Raw genomic sequence first — 20,238 nt, 5'->3', positions numbered from 1 at the left:
GGTATTGAATGCAGAGCTGAAGTCTACAAACAGCATGCGTGCATAAGTGTCCTTATTGTCCAGATGTGTGAGCACGGAGTGCAGCGCCATGGACACTGCATCATCTGTGCTCCTATTGCTACGGTAGGCAAATTGGTTTGGGTCCAGTGTGGATGGTAAAGAGTCTTTTAGGTGTGACAGGACCAGCCGCTCAAAGCACTTCATAACAATGGGTGTGAGTGCTACAGGGCGGTAGTCGTTCAGGCATGTCGGGCTGGAATGTTTTGGAATGGGCACAATGGAGGTGGATTTGAAACATGCTGGAACCACTGCTTGGGCGAGGGACAGGTTGAAGATGTCCGTGAAGACCCCAGCGAGCTGCTCCGCACATGCCCTGAGAACGCGACCAGGGATGCCGTCAGGGCCAGCAGCCTTGCGCGCGTTTATCCGGCTTAGTGCAGTGAAAACATCTGTGGAATTTACTGTGATGATTGGGTGGTCGGTGGAAGGTGTGAGCCTGGTGGCGGGTTCCTTATTGTCTCTCTCAAAGCGTGCTAGGAAAATGTCTACACAATTGTGAATGTTTTTTGTTTTTCCATGCTCCCAAATTCAACCATGGTGACATAGGCAGTCTGTTGCCATGGTAACTCCAAGAGTCAAGTAAAACTATATTTCTACTATAATTTCACTACAGGTCATCACACATTGAATTAATTGAACAATACAGTATGTTTCATTTCTTGCCCCTGTATTTTAGCTCTGTTAGTGCCTGTGGTGAAGCACACAGTGAACCCTGTATTATACACTCAATAAGTTCCAGTAAATGTGTCTAACATTTATGACAACACTATAGTCCGAGGACTAACTGAGCATGTTGTAGAGAAATGTAATCTTTGTGTTTAGTTCTGTGGCACTGGTGGAAACCTTGAGTGTAGCTGAGCATGATAGGTGTCATATTATCCAGTCGAGGTACATCCTGGTTTTTAGCTGCATTATTAATGTAGCATTTCATACAGTGGGTGTTCCTCTCTTCTAACAGAGAAGAAAGCATCTATCTAGACCTCCATTGGATTACTACCCTCTCATTGTGTTGGATTATTGACAGCCAGTCTGTCTCATCGTGTTGGATTTCTGTGCCCTTGTTGGAATACCATCCTCTTATGTGTGATTTGTGACTGTTCCATCCCTGTGTGTAACCCCTTGTAATATAAAAGTCTGCTTGACCACGTAATTGAATCCTCACTGTCTCAACCCTGACACAATAACATTATTTATTTTTAATTTTCATTTAATTTTGTGCAAACTGTCCCTTTAACCTAAAGTCATCTATTTTTAATGGTAATAGGGAAAACTCCCACATGACTTGTCACAAATTCTGCTTAATCTAATAATACCTTCCCGTCAGACAGATTTAAAGACCTACCTACTTGATTTCAGTGTACTGAATGATATCCATAAAAACGCTGTCAATTAAATTCAATTTAGAGAAATGTAAATCGTCCCTCTCACTTTGTAACAGGATATATTTTTATATAACAGATAAAACAAAATGATGCTTGAAAACATTTATTTGTCTAGATAATAATACATCTATACATCTTTTAATAATCTTTTGATAACAGAACATTACAAAGACCAAAACAGAGGCATATGCTCAGTAACACAACAAAGAGAATTGGTATTTTTTTAAAGAATCTAATAACACAGGGCAACTGGGGAAACAATCCAAAAAAAATGACAATGTGTAGAAAGATTGATCACATTCCTCTTTTGTATGTTTAAATAACACAAAAGTACAAATAAGACTAAAGACTACAGTAGCTAAATTGAAAACTTTGGGAATGCTTCAGTATTTGAATCATTAAGGCCATTGGTTACATGTGCTATATTTACAAATACAAAGACAATATTTACACTGTAAGTGTATCTTGTGCCTTCCAATGCAACTCTACACCATGTCTTCATATCGGCCTTGTGCAACTAAGCCTGGCTGTCAGAAAGACATGAAGTGGATTATGCAGCAGACTGAGCTGGCAGACAGACTTGGATACAAATTCCAGACAGCTGTTAAATAAAGTAGGAAACAGATTGAGTAAAAGGGTATAAACATATACCCGGGTCACAGCACTCGCTCAGTAAAGGGAGTTTCTCATATGGACAATATGCATCTGATGCAGCGTTTTTCCTTTCTGTGCCACTTAAGACAATTTAATTCAGTTAAAACAATGTGATATTTTGTGCCTTTTACTATCTCAGGAAAATAAGGACAAACCATTAATCTAGCTGAAGGGCGAATCTGGTCAAAGTTTACAAAACGTAAACTTTCTTATGTTCAAATGCGTATGTGTTCATGGAAGTGAATGGAACCAGTGTGACCATCCAGTTCACCCAAAAGTGAAAATTCTCACCCTCCAGTTGCTTTAAACCTGTATATATTTAGTTTGCCAGCTGAACACTCAAATATATTTGGAAGAATGTTTCTAACATTAATGCTCTGATGCACTTTTGACTGCCATAGTAGGAAACTACTATGGTAGTCAATGGTGCCCCAGAAATGTTTGGTCCCTACATTCTTTAAAATATCTTCTTTTGTGTTCAACAAAACTATGAAATGTATATAGGTTTGGAACAAAGAGAGCGTAAGAAAATAATGATTGAATTTTCCTTTTGGGGGGAACTGTCCCTTTAAGACTCTGTATAACATTGGGTAGAGGGATCCAAAGGAATAAGACAGCATAGAAAAAACAATTGTTTTTCACTTAACTGTTTCAAACCAGCAAAAATAAAAACATTTAGTACATCCCAAAACACAAACAGCAAACATAATTTTGGTCTAAATGGATCTGAGCAGATAAAAACAATGTGGCCATCGGATATAGAGCACCACTAATACATGTAAATAGAGGAATAAAGCCATATATAATGCAGTTATCAGAAATCTGTAGTGTGCAGTTACATTCTTTACATCAAGGGTTAGTGTGAACAGAAGCAACAGGAAGCAGAATGAGTCGACATGAATGTGCGTGGTCTGAGAGTCGATCTGCATTCACTCTCTCTGGATGATAATCTGGGTCAATCTGTTAGGGTAGAGGCGGGTGGGGGAGATTACAGGGGCTTGTAAATATTTGCATGTGTGATGTACTGTGCACAATACGCAAGCTCTTTTCTGCTTGGGTTATGAAAATTACTTTGTGCTTGTGATAATATAAATGTCTGTGCTTCTCAGGCTGAGCTTTTAAAATAGCTAGCAGTAATCTACTTGAGCGTGTTCTCATACACAAAACAGCCAATTGTGCATAATTTACTGCTCGTAGTATATATTAACTGGATACTAACTGGCAGGTCATTAATCTTCACAATAAGCATACATTTCTAATGCACACATGAAGGGAACACCTGGTTATAAAGTAACAAGCAGTTGGGAAAAAAGATGACACTTGACGGGATATTTTGGTAGTCACTTAGCTAGATATTTTTGTATTCAGTTGTAACAGACAAATTACTTGCCGACACATATATTATCTTGTTGAGTGCCAGTGTTATGCTGAAGTGTCCCTGTGCTGTTACTGTATGTCACACTGTGTGAGAATAAGGGCAGTTTAGTGTGTGAATGTCACATGAGATGTGGATGAAGGGATTAGAGAAGAATGCTTAAGTAAGGGCTTGTGAATGTGTGTGTGTTTGTACAGGTAAGGCCAGAGAGGTGTGTCAGAGCATGAAAACAAAACACATTTACTCAGGAGCAGCTCATATAACGCCTATTTTACAAACACATGAAAAACTGAAAACAATTGCACAATAAATAAATTACTGTAACATCACAGGAATAGAGAACTTTTGTACAAAAAATGTAAAAGCTGGTTTAAGAGAATACTGTAAAATAAATAAATACACAGATCTACTGTATTAAAATAAATATTAATGAGGTGGAATGTATGAGAACCAGATGCTACCAATTTACAACTGTGTGTGTGTGTGGAGTAAATGTGAAAGTGGTAATGTTTCAGTATAATCATGTGATCAATGGACGCTGCTTGCCTTCTGTCGAGACACACACAATAAGTGCGTCTGTGTGTGTGTCTGTGTGATATATAGGGGGAAGGGGGATAGATTTAAGTAGATCCACATGATCCCATAACAGCATTTGTTTAGACACTGGCAGACCTTTAAACAGACCACAATTTTAATGTTCAACCTGTGATTGTCATTATTTCACATATCTTAAAAAAAAAAATCCAAACACAATATAGACCATGCCGCAGTGTCTTCCATTGTAAACCGCATTATATTATAGACGCTTTCATTGGACGCATGTTTCTGGGCCGAAGATCACTTCCTGTCTGTGTTTTGTTATCGGTCTTGCTAGCTAGTAATATAACAGTTCATTTTGTTTTTAATTTATATTTATATTAACTTTTATTAATATTGAATTGTATCAAATTAAATTAAAATGACTCAACAGTTATTGATTTTTGGGAAGTTTGGGCCACATTTCATTTATGAAGTTGCCGCTGAAACCGTCTATAAACTACCAGTCAACAATTTTAACGTTACTACATAAATTAATATATCGATATTACTATTTTAATCCTGCCACACCCGCTAATTTACATATCGCGGTGCATGTAATAGGAAAATATACCGCCATACCATATTCAACCAATATCGCATGGGTTCAGATGACAGGATACTTGTTGGCTGCTTTTCCTCAACTATTTGGTCTAACTCATCTTTTTTTGTCAGTTTTTGGGGATATGCAAATGAAGGCATAATTCATTTGTCTAGAAAACTCACTTTAGACCTTTAAGCAAAAGCCTTTAGATGGAAAAAATCATACAAAGCATCAGTGATGTGTTTGTTTGGTAGTGTAGCACGAATTTCAAATATCCTGTTGGTCATATTCTTGTGGAATGAAATATTTCTAAAGAAAAGATTTAGGCAACAGCAAACAATGGTGTTTAAAAGATAAACAGCAGCCTGTCTTAAAGGTTTCAGCTTTCACCGAGCAGCAACATACATCAGCGAGCTCCACCTGGCTCTGTGCAAACACTATAAAACACAACAGAGATCTGAATCTGTTTGAGCCAATACTCTCATGTATAATTTACATACAAGCCAATGTAGTGGCTTAACACAGTGAATGTGCACTGTATATTACATAAGAGAGATAAATGGAAAAAAAATGAAACAATGACCAGTAATGATTAATCAGTTGTGATTAAAATGGCAGAAAAGAAAGTTGATTCAAACCAAAATAATGTCTTAGTGTTTTCAGACTTTGTTGAACAATTTGGTTGATCTTGACATGAATAGCACAACTTGATAACAGAAGTAAAGGAAAGAGAAACAGCAGCAAACAGGCATGCAGGTGTACAGTTAACACACCTCATGGTTAAATCATCTGTTGTCAGGAGTGTTGTCTGGTGTTAGTCTGTTATGAGTTTGTCCTTCAGGCTGGACGTTCTGGACCGTCTCCACAAGGCTTCCGCTGGGGAGAACCACATATCGAGCGGATACGTCCTGTCCCTGCTGCTCTCGTAAACCCTCTTTACTGTGCCAGATGCCATACCCAAAATACACCAAAAGACCTGAAACACAGCAAGACAACACATTTGATGACGTGACCAGATGTTTTTGTTATACTTGACAATACAACACACTGACAAGCTGGTGAGTTAAATCAGGTGTTTTATTTAGGGAGACATCCAAAACATCTGTGCCAGGACTGGAATTGAGAAACACAGATTTACAAATCTGGAACTTATTTGTTATTTTTATTAATTAATAATACGGGTCACATTATTGTTGAACCACAGAAGAAAAAAATTATCCAGATTTGGAACATCGGAGAGATTAGTAAATTATGTGTAAGTGTATACAGCTACGATCAATGTCTTCTGTATTTTCTTAAGACAGTTCAACAGACACTGTTATTTTTTTTAGTATTTAACTAAATTCATATATCTAGTATTCATATTATATATTTTGTCATTTACAGTATTGAAGTGGCAGTGAAATGAAAAGTGATACCTGCTGCGAGCCAAATGATGAAACGGATCCATGTGAGAGGACTTAACTTCAACATGAGCAACACATTCAAGAGGATGCTGAAGCCAGGAATGAACGGCACCAGAGGAACCTGAATGACAAAACACATATTAGTGATATAAAATGTGACTCTTTTCTGCCAAATGGTTCTATGCAACATTATCACAAAAATATGTGGTCAACGTGGATCCCATTGTAACAATTTACATTCAAATCAAATTGTTCCAATAAATCCAACTGTTATCATGTTAGACACATTACTGGAGATATGTATCGTTTGATATATTTTCATAGGTATTACCATAGTTTGACTACAGTGATCATTGTTAAACTATAGGTACTATTAAACTGGAAACTTTTCTACAAATAGCATAACTGGAGTGTGTTTACTATAGTGAGACGATAGTAAATTTGTGGTTACTGTGCTTTACCGCAAAAAACAAAGCTAAACTATGTTAACTATAGAAGCAAAATAGTTAATTTCTGTTCGGCACACAGGAATTGATAAGCGGTCCTACAATTTTTATTTTATATCAAGTATCAAGTAACCCTAAGGATGTGATTCCAAAATAAGAACTGTTTTTCGATTGCCAATTCTATAAATTATTATGTATTAAGGTTTTTAATTTTCACGTTCTGTTTTTGCAGCCACGGTTCAACTCAAAAGATACTGAAAAGACAAAATATAAAATGCATTGACAACAAACAAAACTAAACCTTTTGTGATCTGTCAGACAAGTTTTTATGATGCTCTAAATTAAACCCAAATCATAGCCGCTTTAATAAAACTGATATTTCAAACAATCAAGTCATTCACAGATTTTTATTTTGTTAGCATTTTTACTTTACAGGTGGCACAGACATCTTTGTGTACGAAATGTGCTATAAAAATAAACTTGCCTCGCAGCTTTGGAACTTAAACTATAAAAACAGTTCTTAACCTTGATCACTCTAAATCAGTGATTTGGTCTAATCTGGTGTTTAATCACTCAATAACTGTGTAATGTCAGTGTTAACCCACCTGAAAAGTTTTAAGGTTGGCCTGCTGTTCATGGACCCAGATGAGAAACAAACTAAGCACGAAGACCAGACTGAAGATGACAAGTAACAGGGTGATGCTCCACACCGGCAGGTGCAGCTGGTTATTTCCAAACACCAACACTGCACTAAGAGACACTCCGCTCACCATCAGAGCCATCACACAGAACGTAACCACCTCCCCCGGCTCACAGTCCCCCAGCAAGCGTCCCAGATACGGCTCCCATCGAGCCTTCAACGTGCCAGGTGCCCGTCTTTCCTTCACAGCCTTCTGCCTCTCCACCAGCTGAAGTTTATCAGAAAAAGACTCGTACTCCTTCAGCTCTCCGCTGTCCTGTGCAAAGGTGTGACTCTCACCCGCTACAGGAGACGGATCCACCTGCTGTTCTGATTGGTTCAGTGATGGTGGGGATGAAGCATCTGTTTTGACGCCACCTCCTCCTGAGCTACCGCTTCTTTTATCCGGTTGGAAGCGAAGCACTATGATGCTAGCCGCTACAAATGTGTAAGCCAGCAGTGTGCCGATCGAGAGGAACTGGACCAGAGCCTCCAGATCAAAGATGAGAGCAAGAACTGCCATCAGACTGCCAAAAACAAGAATGGCGATGACAGGAACTTTAGTGATTGGGTTAACACGGGAGAAGACCGAGAAGAAGAGGCCGTCCTCTGCCATGGCATACACGATTCGCGGGAGGGAGAAGAGGTTGCTGAGCAACACAGTGTTCATGGCTAGATAAAAGAGATGACAAACAACAACAAGTAGTTTATAGATCGAAAGCCAAGATAGAAAACAATCTAAATTGGAAAATGTTTCTCTGGAATATTGGCAGCAATACTTGTACATGTACGAAAACACATGTAATATAGAGACCACTATGAAGATCCGTCATGTTGTGTCCAAACAACACAATAGTTTTGGCAGGAGAATGAACACTTGAGCCTGAAATTAGTAATGAACTTATAAATATTGTCCAGAGCCGGACACAGTTATTTATCATTGTTTGGTAATTTCGATCACGCTAGCTTGGCTAAAAAAAGTAAAAGAAGTTTGATTTGCTCAATGTGTCACTTCCAACAACTACTTATTGTTTTATAATGGATAATGCAATTTTTTTTGTTTCACACGTGTTTGGGCAATTTCATGAAACTGTCAACCTTAAAGGGGTCAAATGACATGGCTAAAACAAATTTTATCGTTTGTTTTAGATGTAACGCAATGTGTAGACATCATTTAAGGTTCAAAAACGCTGTATTTTCCACATACCGTGCATGTGTGTATCTCCTCTTCGCCCCGCCTCTCTGAAACCCACAGATTTTTAGCAAAGCTCACTGTCTGAAAAGCGAGGTGTGTTATGATTGGCCAGTTAACCAGTGCGTAGTGATTGGTCGAATACTGCAAGCGTGTGACGGAGATATAACACCTCTTACCATATTTGGAACATCAGGTTCCAAAGCAATTGTACTGACAGGAACTTCCACCTTACTTGCGTATAACGATAAACTGACGTAGATTTGTGGGGGTGTGGTAATTTTTGCAATTTAACGTGTTTAATACATGCATGGGCAATTTATAACACACCAAAGACACAGAAAAACACGTATCCACGCCATATGACCCCTTTAAAACATGTTTGAGGTATTACGAAAGGTTTTCACCATGCTGATAGGTCAGATATCAATGTTGGGTGGGTTAAATAACCATGTGAAGACTTACTTTAGCTTTTAAGAGCTTAAAACTTAGACCATAGACTGATATTTTTCTGATGTCTGGACTCTATCATCAGGAGTTTAGTCAAATATAAACAGATGGTTCAATATGTAATAAATGCATTCTCTAAGTGTTGATATTTCAAAAGTTGACTGAAGATGTCCCACCATGGAATTGCTTGTTTCTTTAATTTAAATAATTTTAAATTTTCAACAAACCACTTCAAATCTCATTGCTTCTTGACGTATCACGAAACAAGCATGATAACTAGTCATGAAACATGAAAGAACCAACGAGATTCAAAGATATCAATATGCCATTATATTTGTTATTTACAAATAACACTATGTTTTTTGGGGCTTTGCGATGTCCTAGTTGACCACCATATAAGAATGTAACAAGATGTAATTTTGACACACATACAGTACAAACAGAAACTATGCTTACCACATATGGAGCCCACAGCCACGATAAACCCGGCCCAACTGTAACCTCGTCTGAAGAATGCATCTGACAGCGCTGAGTTTGGATCTAGCGTATGCCATGGAACCATCAGTGTAAGAACTGTAGACACTAGAATGTACGCTGTGGCTGCCAGGCCCAATGAGATGGCTGTTGCTGCAGGAATGGCCTTCTGAGGATTGCTTGCTTCCTCGCTGGATGCTGCTATAACATCAAAACCGACAAAGGCATAGAAGCATGTTGCGGTCCCAGCCATTATACCCGAGAATCCAAACGGGGCAAAACCTCCCTCCCGAGTGCTCCAGTTGGCAGGATCCGCCAGTATGAATCCAAACACCAGGATAAAGGCAATGACCACCATACTGATGGCTGAGAAGATGTGATTGAGCCAAGATGACACACGAACACCAAATGAAATTAAAAAGGAAGCCAGAATAAGAATGGAAGCTGCTAGGAGATCTGGGTAATGAGCGAGGAAGGGAACGTTCCAGCGCATCACATGACTCTCTGTGAAGTTCTGGATACGGTGATTGAAAATAGAGTCCAGATAGCCGCTCCATGCACGGGCTACTGCAGCTCCACCGATCATGTACTCCAAAATGACATTCCAGCCAATGAGGAAAGCCCAGATTTCCCCAACCGAGACGTAGGTAAACATGTAGGCGGAGCCTGTCTTTGGTACACGAGCGCCAAATTCAGCATAGCACAGCGCCGCCATGAGAGACGCTATGCCTGCTATAATGAAGGACACCACTACAGCGGGTCCTGCTGTGTCTTTTGCAACGGTTCCTGTGAGAACATACAGGCCCGAACCCACCATTCCACCTACACCGAGCAGTGCAAGGTCCACCGTCGAGAGACAACGTTTCAGTGATGTTGCCATTACATCGTCCTCCAATGTCTTCAGTCTGTTCAGTTTGTGATAGAATCTCACCACCTGTGAGCAGCCAGAAACACATGATGCCATCTTGATGGAGAACAGAAGGTTGGATTTAGTGAAATGTGGAAAGATCAGACCTCACCCATCATTTTCAGAGCCAAACATGACCAACAAACCTGAAATACAAAGAAGCAGTTAAGAATCTGTTACACACTGAACAAAACAGAAAAATTACTTTGGGTAAACTGGCAAATAAACAATATTCACAATCGGTATCAGTAACATGTTTTTGAAACTGTGAAACAGTTTATTTAGCCTAAAATGAACATGTTGACTTCCCAGAAATCAAATAAAGTAAGTCAGTTAAAAATGTTAATGTTAGGGTAGAGGATTTTCAGTTCCCAGAATGCGTTGCATTAGACTGGATAATGAGATTAAATGATAAATAAAAAAGTGTTGTTTTATGCAATTTAATCAAGATGAAAATAAAGAAGCATTGAGCATTATTTAAAAAAATATACTGTAATGGAACACTGATGTAAAATGCAACAATAAGGTGTTTTTTCAATAAAGTGTTCATGTAACTGAGCAATGGAAAGGTTGTATGTTTGATCCCAGCAAACACCTGGATTGCAAACACTGATTACATCATTTACTTGGTAATAGGCAGACTAATCTACAGTTTAGTCTACTAGGATTATAGTAGCCTATTCTTGCAGAGGATTTATTGTATTATAAAGCATTGTATATTATAACAGACAGTGTGCGATCACTACAGTTTAGTGAAAAATTAGAAGCCTTTCAATGAGAGTGCCATACATGGAGAAATCGAGGTTAATTTAAAAAGGAACAATCTAATTCATGGGGGTAAATATTGTCTCATAATAAAATGACACCGCTGAAGACTTATTTAAAACTATAATTTTGGGGTATCCTAACAGATCTTGGGATTATACTATGTTATTATTATTATGCAAACGGCATGGTCTATACAGAATTTGGCTAAAATTAAAGACTACTATATCTCTTTTATATGTAGCATACAAGTTGATGGGTTTATTTTTGGTAAGGATAACAGCATTTAGTTTCCAGTTATGAACATTATTCTCTACTTTTAAACCCTTACAAAAGCCACGCTGATGCCAAGGATGGCAGATGGTTCTTCCCGGACAGCTCGCGCTAGGATGCTCACATCACATCCGCTGCCTCTCCTCAGATGACGCTGAATGACGTCATACAGCTCATGTCTTTATCTTTAAATCACCATCTCTTATCAATATCTGAATTCTGAAACCTATTTAAAAATGTGTTGTTTCTCTGTGAAACGCAACACTGGTCATTTCAGTCTAAATGCATGTAAGGCTATGATCATTTAAACAGATAAAATAACAGTGGTCTTTAGACATCGTTGATACAGTTTATTTGACACTACACTGTGACAGCTGCTTGTTTGTCATCCCACTAACGTTAACGTTGCAAAGTGCACAATGTGTTCAAGCATCGCCGCAAAGACAAGGTGACACATTGGCTCTTAACCACACATAATACATAACCACAAATGTATATGAAGCATAGTAAAAAAAGAAGGGTTCACCTGTAATGTATTTATGTAGGCATTCGTGTTTCAGAGCATCAGATGAAAGCTGATAAAAGCGTCACTGAACAGAGAGGAGGGCGGAGGAGAACACGAACTGTTTCCGCCTCTTAAAGCTACAGTACCAAATTACTGACTCATTAAAGCGGCCCTGCACCGGTGTTTCAAGTATTCTGACTTCTTTACAATGTTCAACGTACTGTATTCTCATGGTTAACATGGTCAACTTGTCAAAAAACGAGTTGACAAGCGTATAACGTAGTATTTCAGTGGTCGATACACCCCCCCAGCGATCGTACAGGATTCAGATTTTTTTCCCCGAACATGTAAAACTGTTTAGTAACAGCCAGGGGCGATTCTAGGATTTTCATTTTACGGGGGCTCAGCCCCCAATAAGGGTATGATTAAAAAAATATTATTTGACTATTAGGGTAGGGTTGTATACTACTAGGCTTATTGCTATTCACTATTTCATTGTATTCCCTGTATTTCAGGAGTACCGACTGAGCCATGTACAACACTGTAAACAAATTTTGAAACATTTAGATGTGAGAAGACTTCCTGATTCATTATTCACTGTACAAACACAAGTACACACGTTTAATTAAAAGTAACAACATGAATTATCAATTTGCCACTTCTATAAATCAATTACCTAAAATAAAACACAAATCCCTTTACTCTCAAGACGTACAGGTATTGGATAAGAAACCTAACCGTGTATTGGTCCAGTAACATTATATAAACTGCAATTATAAGAACTGCACCGATGTAGATGTCATATCATAGCAATCTATCAATAAAAGCACACACACACCTTGTACTCTCTGATGTTCGCTCCGATCGGCGCCCTGCGGATTGAATAACGCGCTGAATCCATGCAGACTTAGATCTGGGGAGGAGCCGAAACTTGACACATCGCGCCGCCGTTTCAAATTAGTTTTTAAAGGGGACCGAAGTGATCACAAATTAATTAATCTAATCATTTTTTAGGGCGGATGGGCAAAAGTTTAGGGGGGGGCTAAAGCTCCCCTAAAGAGGGCCTAGTGACCCACCTGGTATCAGCTTTTCTTTGTCCCTTATCGGACAATTCTCCCGGAAAGTCACGCGGCAGTTCATAGGAGAGCAGGAGAAGGAGCATGCGCAGACACTTGTAAGCCGGAGACAGAGAGAGCATACATTCGCGAAGTTCAAGTGTTTGTGTTTGTTCACTGCAGTTTGGTGATGCATTCTATATGAACTGTGGATATAACGCCGGGTTTGGAGACCGCTTGAAACTGATATATGGAACAGTTGTTGTACCGAAATCCGACTCCCCGGACAAATCATACTCCCCTCGCGTGCACGCGCATTATTCACATTTGATAGGCGGAGTCAAGAGTTCAGTTTGCTGCGATTCTATTTCACTCTTCTAGCCCCAGGAATGAATGTGTAAATTAGTCGTTGTCAAAGTCCTAAAATCTACGATCACCAAAAGATGTTAAGCAATACTAAGGATTAAAGATGGGTCAAGTAAATAAACACACAACAGCATAGATCGATTTAGCTCGCTTGTGGAAACAATATCTTCAAGACCACCCGGACAATTTTACATGAATTATCACAGTAAAGGGATAGTAATGTTTTTTATGCAGACTAATTTGGATGCCCGATGTCATTTATTTGTGCACAACTTTGTTCCAAAAAGTAATGTCACGATATCTTTGGATTCGTGGATGACGTTTTGCTGTTACTAATTCACACCGTCTTTCAAATAACTTGTAGACTGATCCTTTACTTTTCCTTTGATAATTGCATATGAATGTCATTTAAAATACAAATATTCAGTCATTGAAGTATAGAGAAATAAATGTATCTCTTTTTTTAAGGATTTTTCCCTTCTGTTACATTTTGTATGACCAATGAAATCACGATTTTTGATAACATTAAAAATGCGTTATGAGTTCTGAAAATACAAAATATGAGTTATTTTGTATCAGGCTATTTAATATACCATTCTAGATTCCTCTATTTCTTTTCAGGTCTAAATATTCTATTCAATGTATGTTTTTCTAACCTTTGTGTAGTGTTAAAAAGCTGGACCAAGAAGCACTTAATTTCTTTAATATATCTTTGGTTGGTGGCCTCATGAGCATGAAGCTTTAGTTTTACTAGAACGAGTTTAATGGGGGAGTAAAATTTCCACAATTTTTAAACTTATACCTGCCAACAAAATGTACTCCCCTCTTAATCTCACTTTAATATTATCACAGGACCATCACATATAAGATACAAACACATCTTTATATAGAGGTTGTGTCTTTAAAAGCATTTGACTGTAGCTTACATATAGCAGGTTTATTAAAGGGGGTATAATTTCCACATTAATAACCTGTATACCCGTTGAAAATGTACTCCCCTCTTAATCTCACTTTAATATTATCACAGGCACGTCACATATAAGATACAAACACATCTTTATATAGAGGTTGTGTCTTTAAAAGCATTTGACTGTAGCTTTAATATAGCAGGTTTATTATAGGGGGTATAATTTCCACAGCAATAACCAATATACCCGTTAATAATGTACTCCCCTCTTAATCTCACTTTAATATTATCACAGGCACGTCACATATAAGATACAAACACATCTTTATATAGAGGTTGTGTCTTTAAAAGCATTTGACTGTAGCTTTAATATAGCAGGTTTATTATAGGGGGTAAAATTTCCACAGCAATAACCAATATACCCGTTAATAATGTACTCCCCTCTTAATCTCACTTTAATATTATCACAGGCACGTCACATATAAGATACTGACACATCTTTATATAGAGGTTGTGTCTTTAAAAGCATTTGACTGTAGCTTTAATATAGCAGGTTTATTATAGGGGGTATAATTTCCACAGCAATAACCAATATACCCGTTAAGAATGTATTAAAAGTAAATGTTGTGCATCTTACACCCTTATCTACCCGGATGCTATTGTTCATAAGATAACTTAAAGGACTTATGTTACTTCTGTGGGGAACAGAATACTGGAAGTGATTGGGTAAGTAAAGACTTTCTTCCGTTTCAAATATAATTTAAAATTTAATCTGTATCAAACTAATTTTTTTATAGCAAAAATTGCTCTTAGAGTAATGAATAATTTTTAATGTAGGCTTGTTTACATTTTAAAAATGATTTAATTGCCAATATGTTTAGATTGGCTGTGATGTGTGCCCACGGTCGTTCCACACTGTCTGTGTAAAAACATCATTGAAGGTGTCAAGCTTCATCTGTCCAGGCTGTTGGAAGTGACTTGTAAAAGCAATATGATGATTTTTTTCTACACTTAAATAAGTCTAAAATGTTTTCAAGACCCTGAGTAATTTACAGTAAGTGGTGTTCATTGTCTCAAAAATTTAGTTTTTGGAAATGTATTTGTTATTAAATGATTATTGTTACACTACAAAAGGGACACAATTGTTCAGCAATCAATAAATAGTTGTCTTGAAAGCCAACGGAAAACAATGTGTTCAGAATCCATCAGTTCCAGTGGCCCCTTACGAAACAAAAATATGTTAGAATACAGTTAAAAATACTGTATTATTCTATTTATATTTGAATTTTACATTTTACATTTGCATATATTGAAATTATATTATGCTTATATTTTTCAATAACTGAAAAGTAGAAATACTTAATTTACTTTGTAATTTAGTAATATTTGGTTGATATATTATTATATTTTCAATTTTATAAAGTAAGATAGGAAGCTACAGTCAAATGCTTTTAAAGACACAACCTCTATATAAAGATGTGTTTGTATCTTATATGTGACGTGCCTGTGATAATATTAAAGTGAGATTAAGAGGGGAGTACATTTTCAACGGGTATACAGGTTATTAATGTGGAAATTATACCCCCTATAATAAACCTGCTATATTAAAGCTACAGTCAAATGCTTTTAAAGACACAACCTCTATATAAAGATGTGTTTGTATCTTATATGTGACGTGCCTGTGATAATATTAAAGTGAGATTAAGAGGGGAGTACATTTTCAACGGGTATACAGGTTATTAATGTGGAAATTATACCCCCTATAATAAACCTGCTATATGTAAGCTACAGTCAAATGCTTTTAAAGACACAACCTCTATATAAAGATGTGTTTGTATCTTATATGTGATGGTCCTGTGATAATATTAAAGTGAGATTAAGAGGGGAGTACATTTTTGGCAGGTATAAGTTTAAAAATTGTGGAAATTTTACTCCCCCATTAAACTCGTTCTAGTAAAACTAAAGCTTCATGCTCATGAGGCCACCAACCAAAGATATATTAAAGAAATTAAGTGCTTCTTGGTCCAGCTTTTTAACACTACACAAAGGTTAGAAAAACATACATTGAATAGAATATTTAGACCTGAAAAGAAATAGAGGAATCTAGAATGGTATATTAAATAGCCTGATACAAAATAACTCATATTTTGTATTTTCAGAACTCATAACGCATTTTTAATGTTATCAAAATGGAAGACAACTGAAAACTGTTTGTTTTGTCTTTTAATCGTGATTTCATTGGTCATACAAAATGTAACAGAAGGGAAAAATCCTTAAAAAAAGAGATACATTTATTTCTCTATACTTCAATGACTGAATATTTGTATTTTAAATGACATTCATATGCAAGTATCAAAGGAAAAGTAAAGGATCAGTCTACAAGTTATTTGAAAGACGGTGTGAATTAGTAACAGCAAAACGTCATCCACGAATCCAAAGATATCGTGACATTACTTTTTGGAACAAAGTTGTGCACAAATAAATGATATCGGGCATCCAAATTAGTCTGCATAAAAAACATTACTATCCCTTCACTGTGATAATTCATGTAAAATTGTCCGGGTGGTCTTGAAGATATTGTTTCCACAAGCGAGCTAAATCGATCTATGCTGTTGTGTGTTTATTTACTTGACCCATCTTTAATCCTTAGTATTGCTTAACATCTTTTGGTGATCGTAAATTTTAGGACTTTACACATTCATTCCTGGGGCTAGAAGTGTGAAATAGAACCGCAGCAAACAGAACTCTTAACTCCGCCTATCAAATGTGAATAAAGCGCGTGCACGCGAGGGGAGTATGATTTGTCCGGGGAGTCGGATTTCGGTACAACACCGTCCCAGCGCTAAAAGATGGCAGACATGCGGTGAGTGAAACTGATGTCTGTGTTTTGTTAAAGGGCCGCAATAATATTTTACAGTTTTTTACAATCACTTTGGCACTAATTTCAGAACCTTGACGCCATTTTTTTAAACTTTAGGCACAAATCTCACAACCAATAATCAAATGTACATTTTTCAAAACTCTTAACACCTTTTCAATTGCTTGGATACAATACAGATGAAACTAAGATCATTTGTTCATTTATCAAAAATCAACTGTTCAATATGACACAACTTAACATCAAAGTATAACTATTTCAAAATGCAACTCACACATTACATCTGAGTTGAGTGTGTATTCATTTCATTACAAAGATAAAACTATCAATTGATATAACTGCTTAAAATGATAAGTAACTGTTGCATTACTCTTCAAGCAATGATTTTATGGAAGTTGATGAACAATTGAGTCCATATTTAGATTCTGACAGTTTCAGGATAGATCATTTGACACCAATTACCACAGAATATCAATCAGGTGGACTACAATATCTATGGAAGTCATATTTCATTCTTTATCAGATATGGTTTCTATTGTCCCTTGTACCTATTTTACAGAACACATTTTCATATTCAACATTACTGTGTGCAAGATGTCACTTTTATGTAATTGCTTATGTGGTTTTAATGAGTTCGAGCAGGGTTTCTCAAATCTTACCCTGGAGGTCCGGAGCACTGCAGAGTTTAGCTCCAACCCTGATCAAACACACCTGAGCAAGCTAATCAAGTTGTTAAGTATCACTAGAAAATCACAGGTATTTAAGTTTGATCAGGGTTGGAGCTAAACTCTGCAGTGTTCCGGACCTCCAGGGTAAGATTTGAGAAACCCTGAGTTAGAGCAATGACGTCTCATTACTGCTGATTGATTTCACACACAGTTGAAAGAAAAAGTATGTGAACCCTTTGGCCTTACTTGGATTTCTTCATAAATTGGTCATAAAATGTGTTCTGATCTTCATCTAAGTCACAACAATAGAGAAACACAGTCTGCTTAAACTAATACCTCACAAACATTATACGTTTTCATGTTTTTATTGAACACAACATGTAAACATTCATAGTGAAGGGTGGAAAAAGTATGTGAACCTTTGGCTTTAATAACTGGTTGACCCTCCTTTGGCAGCAATAACCTCAACCAAACATTTCCTATAGTTGCAGATCAGATCTGCACAACGGTCACGAGAAATTTTGGACTATTCCTCTTTACAAAAGTGTTTCAGTTCAGCAATATTCTTGGGATGTCTGGTGTGAATCGCTCTGTTGAGGTCATGCCACAGTGATGGGGAAAATGTTGATCTTCAAGCTCAAAAAATTGCTCAGACAAGGAAGGTCCAGGTGTCAAAGTTTCAACTTTATTTGTACAAGTCAAACAAAGTGAGATGTTCCAAGTCTCCAAAACATCTGAAAACTTGTTGTTTTCCAGCCTCTAGTTATAGTGAAACTTTTCTAAGGTGTTGCCTTTCGAAACCAATCAGGTAATTACCCGTTATCTCTTATTTTTTATTATCCTAACTGGCCTTGTCTGCCACCATTATTTTTAGGCAACAAGGTATCATGTCTAATGGTGGAGTCTCAACCTTGACTCATTTTTTTTAAAATAAGTTGTGCCATAATTTATTTGAGCCTGGCTTTTCAAAAATGAGCTGTGCTATAATTTATTTGGGTCTGGCCTTCACACCATCCCTGGATTTTGATTAAAAATGATTAAAATAGTTTATAAAATCAAGAGTCATGCATAAATGTATTGATTATATCATTCAAACAATCTTATCGTTCTAATACTCATCTCTAAGTTAATGTGATTTCTGATCTACTACCACGTCTATGTTACAAACATTCCTATGAATACTTCTTCATAACCGGGGTAAATAAAAAGCCCCATAGTATACAGAATTATTCACAATATATTCCCCCCTTTGGGACTCCATAAGAGTCCCACACATGATTAATACTAACAAAGGAGGAATTTTTACTTTAAAAAGAATATATTTGTACTGCAAAAAGAATATATGTGTACTTCAAAACGAATATATGTGTGCGTGAGCAAGAATAATCAACAGTAATGATAATAGTTATTGCCTTAAAAGGACATGCTTATAAACTATAAAAATAGAAATCCATCTGACCGATTAGGTTATCTCGTAACACGGACAACTCCTGCTTGTTACCATTTACTTAATAACAATGCCTTCTGTATTAGATTGCAAAAAAATGATCGTCCCTGACTGAGTATACTACCATCTGGGCCCGGTTTTTCAAAAGGTTTAATCCGGATAAAATTGATCCGGATTAAGTAATCCTTTTTTTGCGATCAGGGATTACGTAATCCATTTTACTTTTGGAGCCAGTTTTTTAAAGCAACATCGGATTGGATCAATCTGATCCGGATAGGAACTTTTCAGGATCCAGGGCTCTAGAGTGCGACTAATTTGGTCGCACATGCGACCTTATTTTTCAATGGTGCGATTTAAAATTATCAGAGGTCGCACCGGTGCGACCAGCCATTCGAGGGGGAAAAAAGTCTTCGCAACACTGAAAGTCTCCCTGTGATTCAACAACAGACACACATTAGACCCATATCGTGGTCTTAACCAATCAATGATAGTGATGGGCGGACCCCCCTTTGATTGGCTGTGGTCCAGATATTCCTGCACGTGAGTGTACCAGAGGTCGCGTTAACTCAAAGTTCTCTGACATTGACGGATTTTTCACCCGTGACAGAAAAATCAGATGGCCGCCCGTCATTTTGGCGGATTACAATGAAGGCAATTTGTAAATCCCCGTTTCCCTTCAGCGTGATATGCTCGAAAAGCGACCTGCGTGTTTTCACCTGTTATTGTTACTGACTAGACATATCCACCGCTCTGCTCCTCACGCGAGCCGGACCTCGATCGCAAAACAAACGAGATGATCAAAAGTCCAGACATGCACATGATAAACAACGTAAAACTTGCTTCATTGCTTATTATTTGTTGTCCGTGATGTTTGTTAGTTTCCTTGTGTAGTGATAATGGCAGAGCTCTCGTTCTTTAAAGTGCGCTGCGACATTTTCCTTACTTTCGTTTTATTCAAACGGTTTTGTACAGTATTTTTATAGACTTCAACACTAGGATTTTTTTTAAATTGTTAATAGAGTAAGTCTCTCACCACTGTAAAGTGACTTTTACTTGTAATACTGGACTGTTGTGCTTTTAATTTCATCACTGAAATTTACACAAGATTTACTCCAAATTCCGTTCCTAAAAATCATAGCGATTCAGCCGACTTAAGCCATAACTTTTGTTACATACACAAGATACGAGCAAAATACAAGGTGATTTGGAAAGGGCTTGAATATGGTATC

The 20,238-nt window shown here is 37.3% G+C and overlaps 1 protein-coding gene across 5 annotated transcripts; it reads right to left on the bottom strand.

Annotated features, from left to right (window-relative positions):
• Positions 1–1,529: 1,529 nt before the first annotated feature.
• Positions 1,530–12,671, bottom strand: slc7a4 (solute carrier family 7 member 4). 5 transcript variants are annotated; one of them, XM_056729509.1, is made up of 6 exons: positions 12,527–12,671; positions 9,221–10,291; positions 7,049–7,794; positions 6,010–6,118; positions 5,365–5,567; positions 1,530–3,056 (listed from the first exon to the last, which is right to left on the bottom strand). In XM_056729509.1, exons 2-5 carry the CDS (start codon positions 10,200–10,202, stop codon positions 5,377–5,379), a joined length of 2,028 nt encoding a protein of 675 aa, XP_056585487.1. In that variant the 5' UTR covers positions 10,203–10,291; positions 12,527–12,671; the 3' UTR covers positions 1,530–3,056; positions 5,365–5,376. The 5 variants fall into 5 exon arrangements, with proteins under 5 accessions (XP_056585487.1, XP_056585483.1, XP_056585486.1 ...); XM_056729505.1 differs by having other exon boundaries at positions 1,530–5,567; positions 12,527–12,670; XM_056729508.1 differs by having other exon boundaries at positions 1,530–5,567; positions 9,221–10,202; positions 12,527–12,546.
• Positions 12,672–20,238: the final 7,567 nt, after the last annotated feature.

The sequence above is a fragment of the Triplophysa dalaica genome, chromosome 18 (assembly GCF_015846415.1).
Source record: "Triplophysa dalaica isolate WHDGS20190420 chromosome 18, ASM1584641v1, whole genome shotgun sequence".
In the NCBI taxonomy this organism is placed as follows: Eukaryota; Metazoa; Chordata; class Actinopteri; order Cypriniformes; family Nemacheilidae; genus Triplophysa; species Triplophysa dalaica.
This window is presented reverse-complemented; position numbering and strand designations above follow the sequence as displayed.

Coding starts and splice junctions, on each gene's coding strand:
- slc7a4 (XM_056729509.1), bottom strand. CDS start 10,202: ATGGCATCATGTGTTTCTGGCTGCTCACAGGTGGTGAGATTCTATCAC. Junction 7,795..9,220: donor GGCTGTGGGCTCCATATGTG/GTAAGCATAGTT, acceptor TCTTTTATCTAG/CCATGAACACTGTGTTGCTC. Junction 5,568..6,009: donor CATCATTTGGCTCGCAGCAG/GTATCACTTTTC, acceptor GCTGTGTTTCAG/GTCTTTTGGTGTATTTTGGG.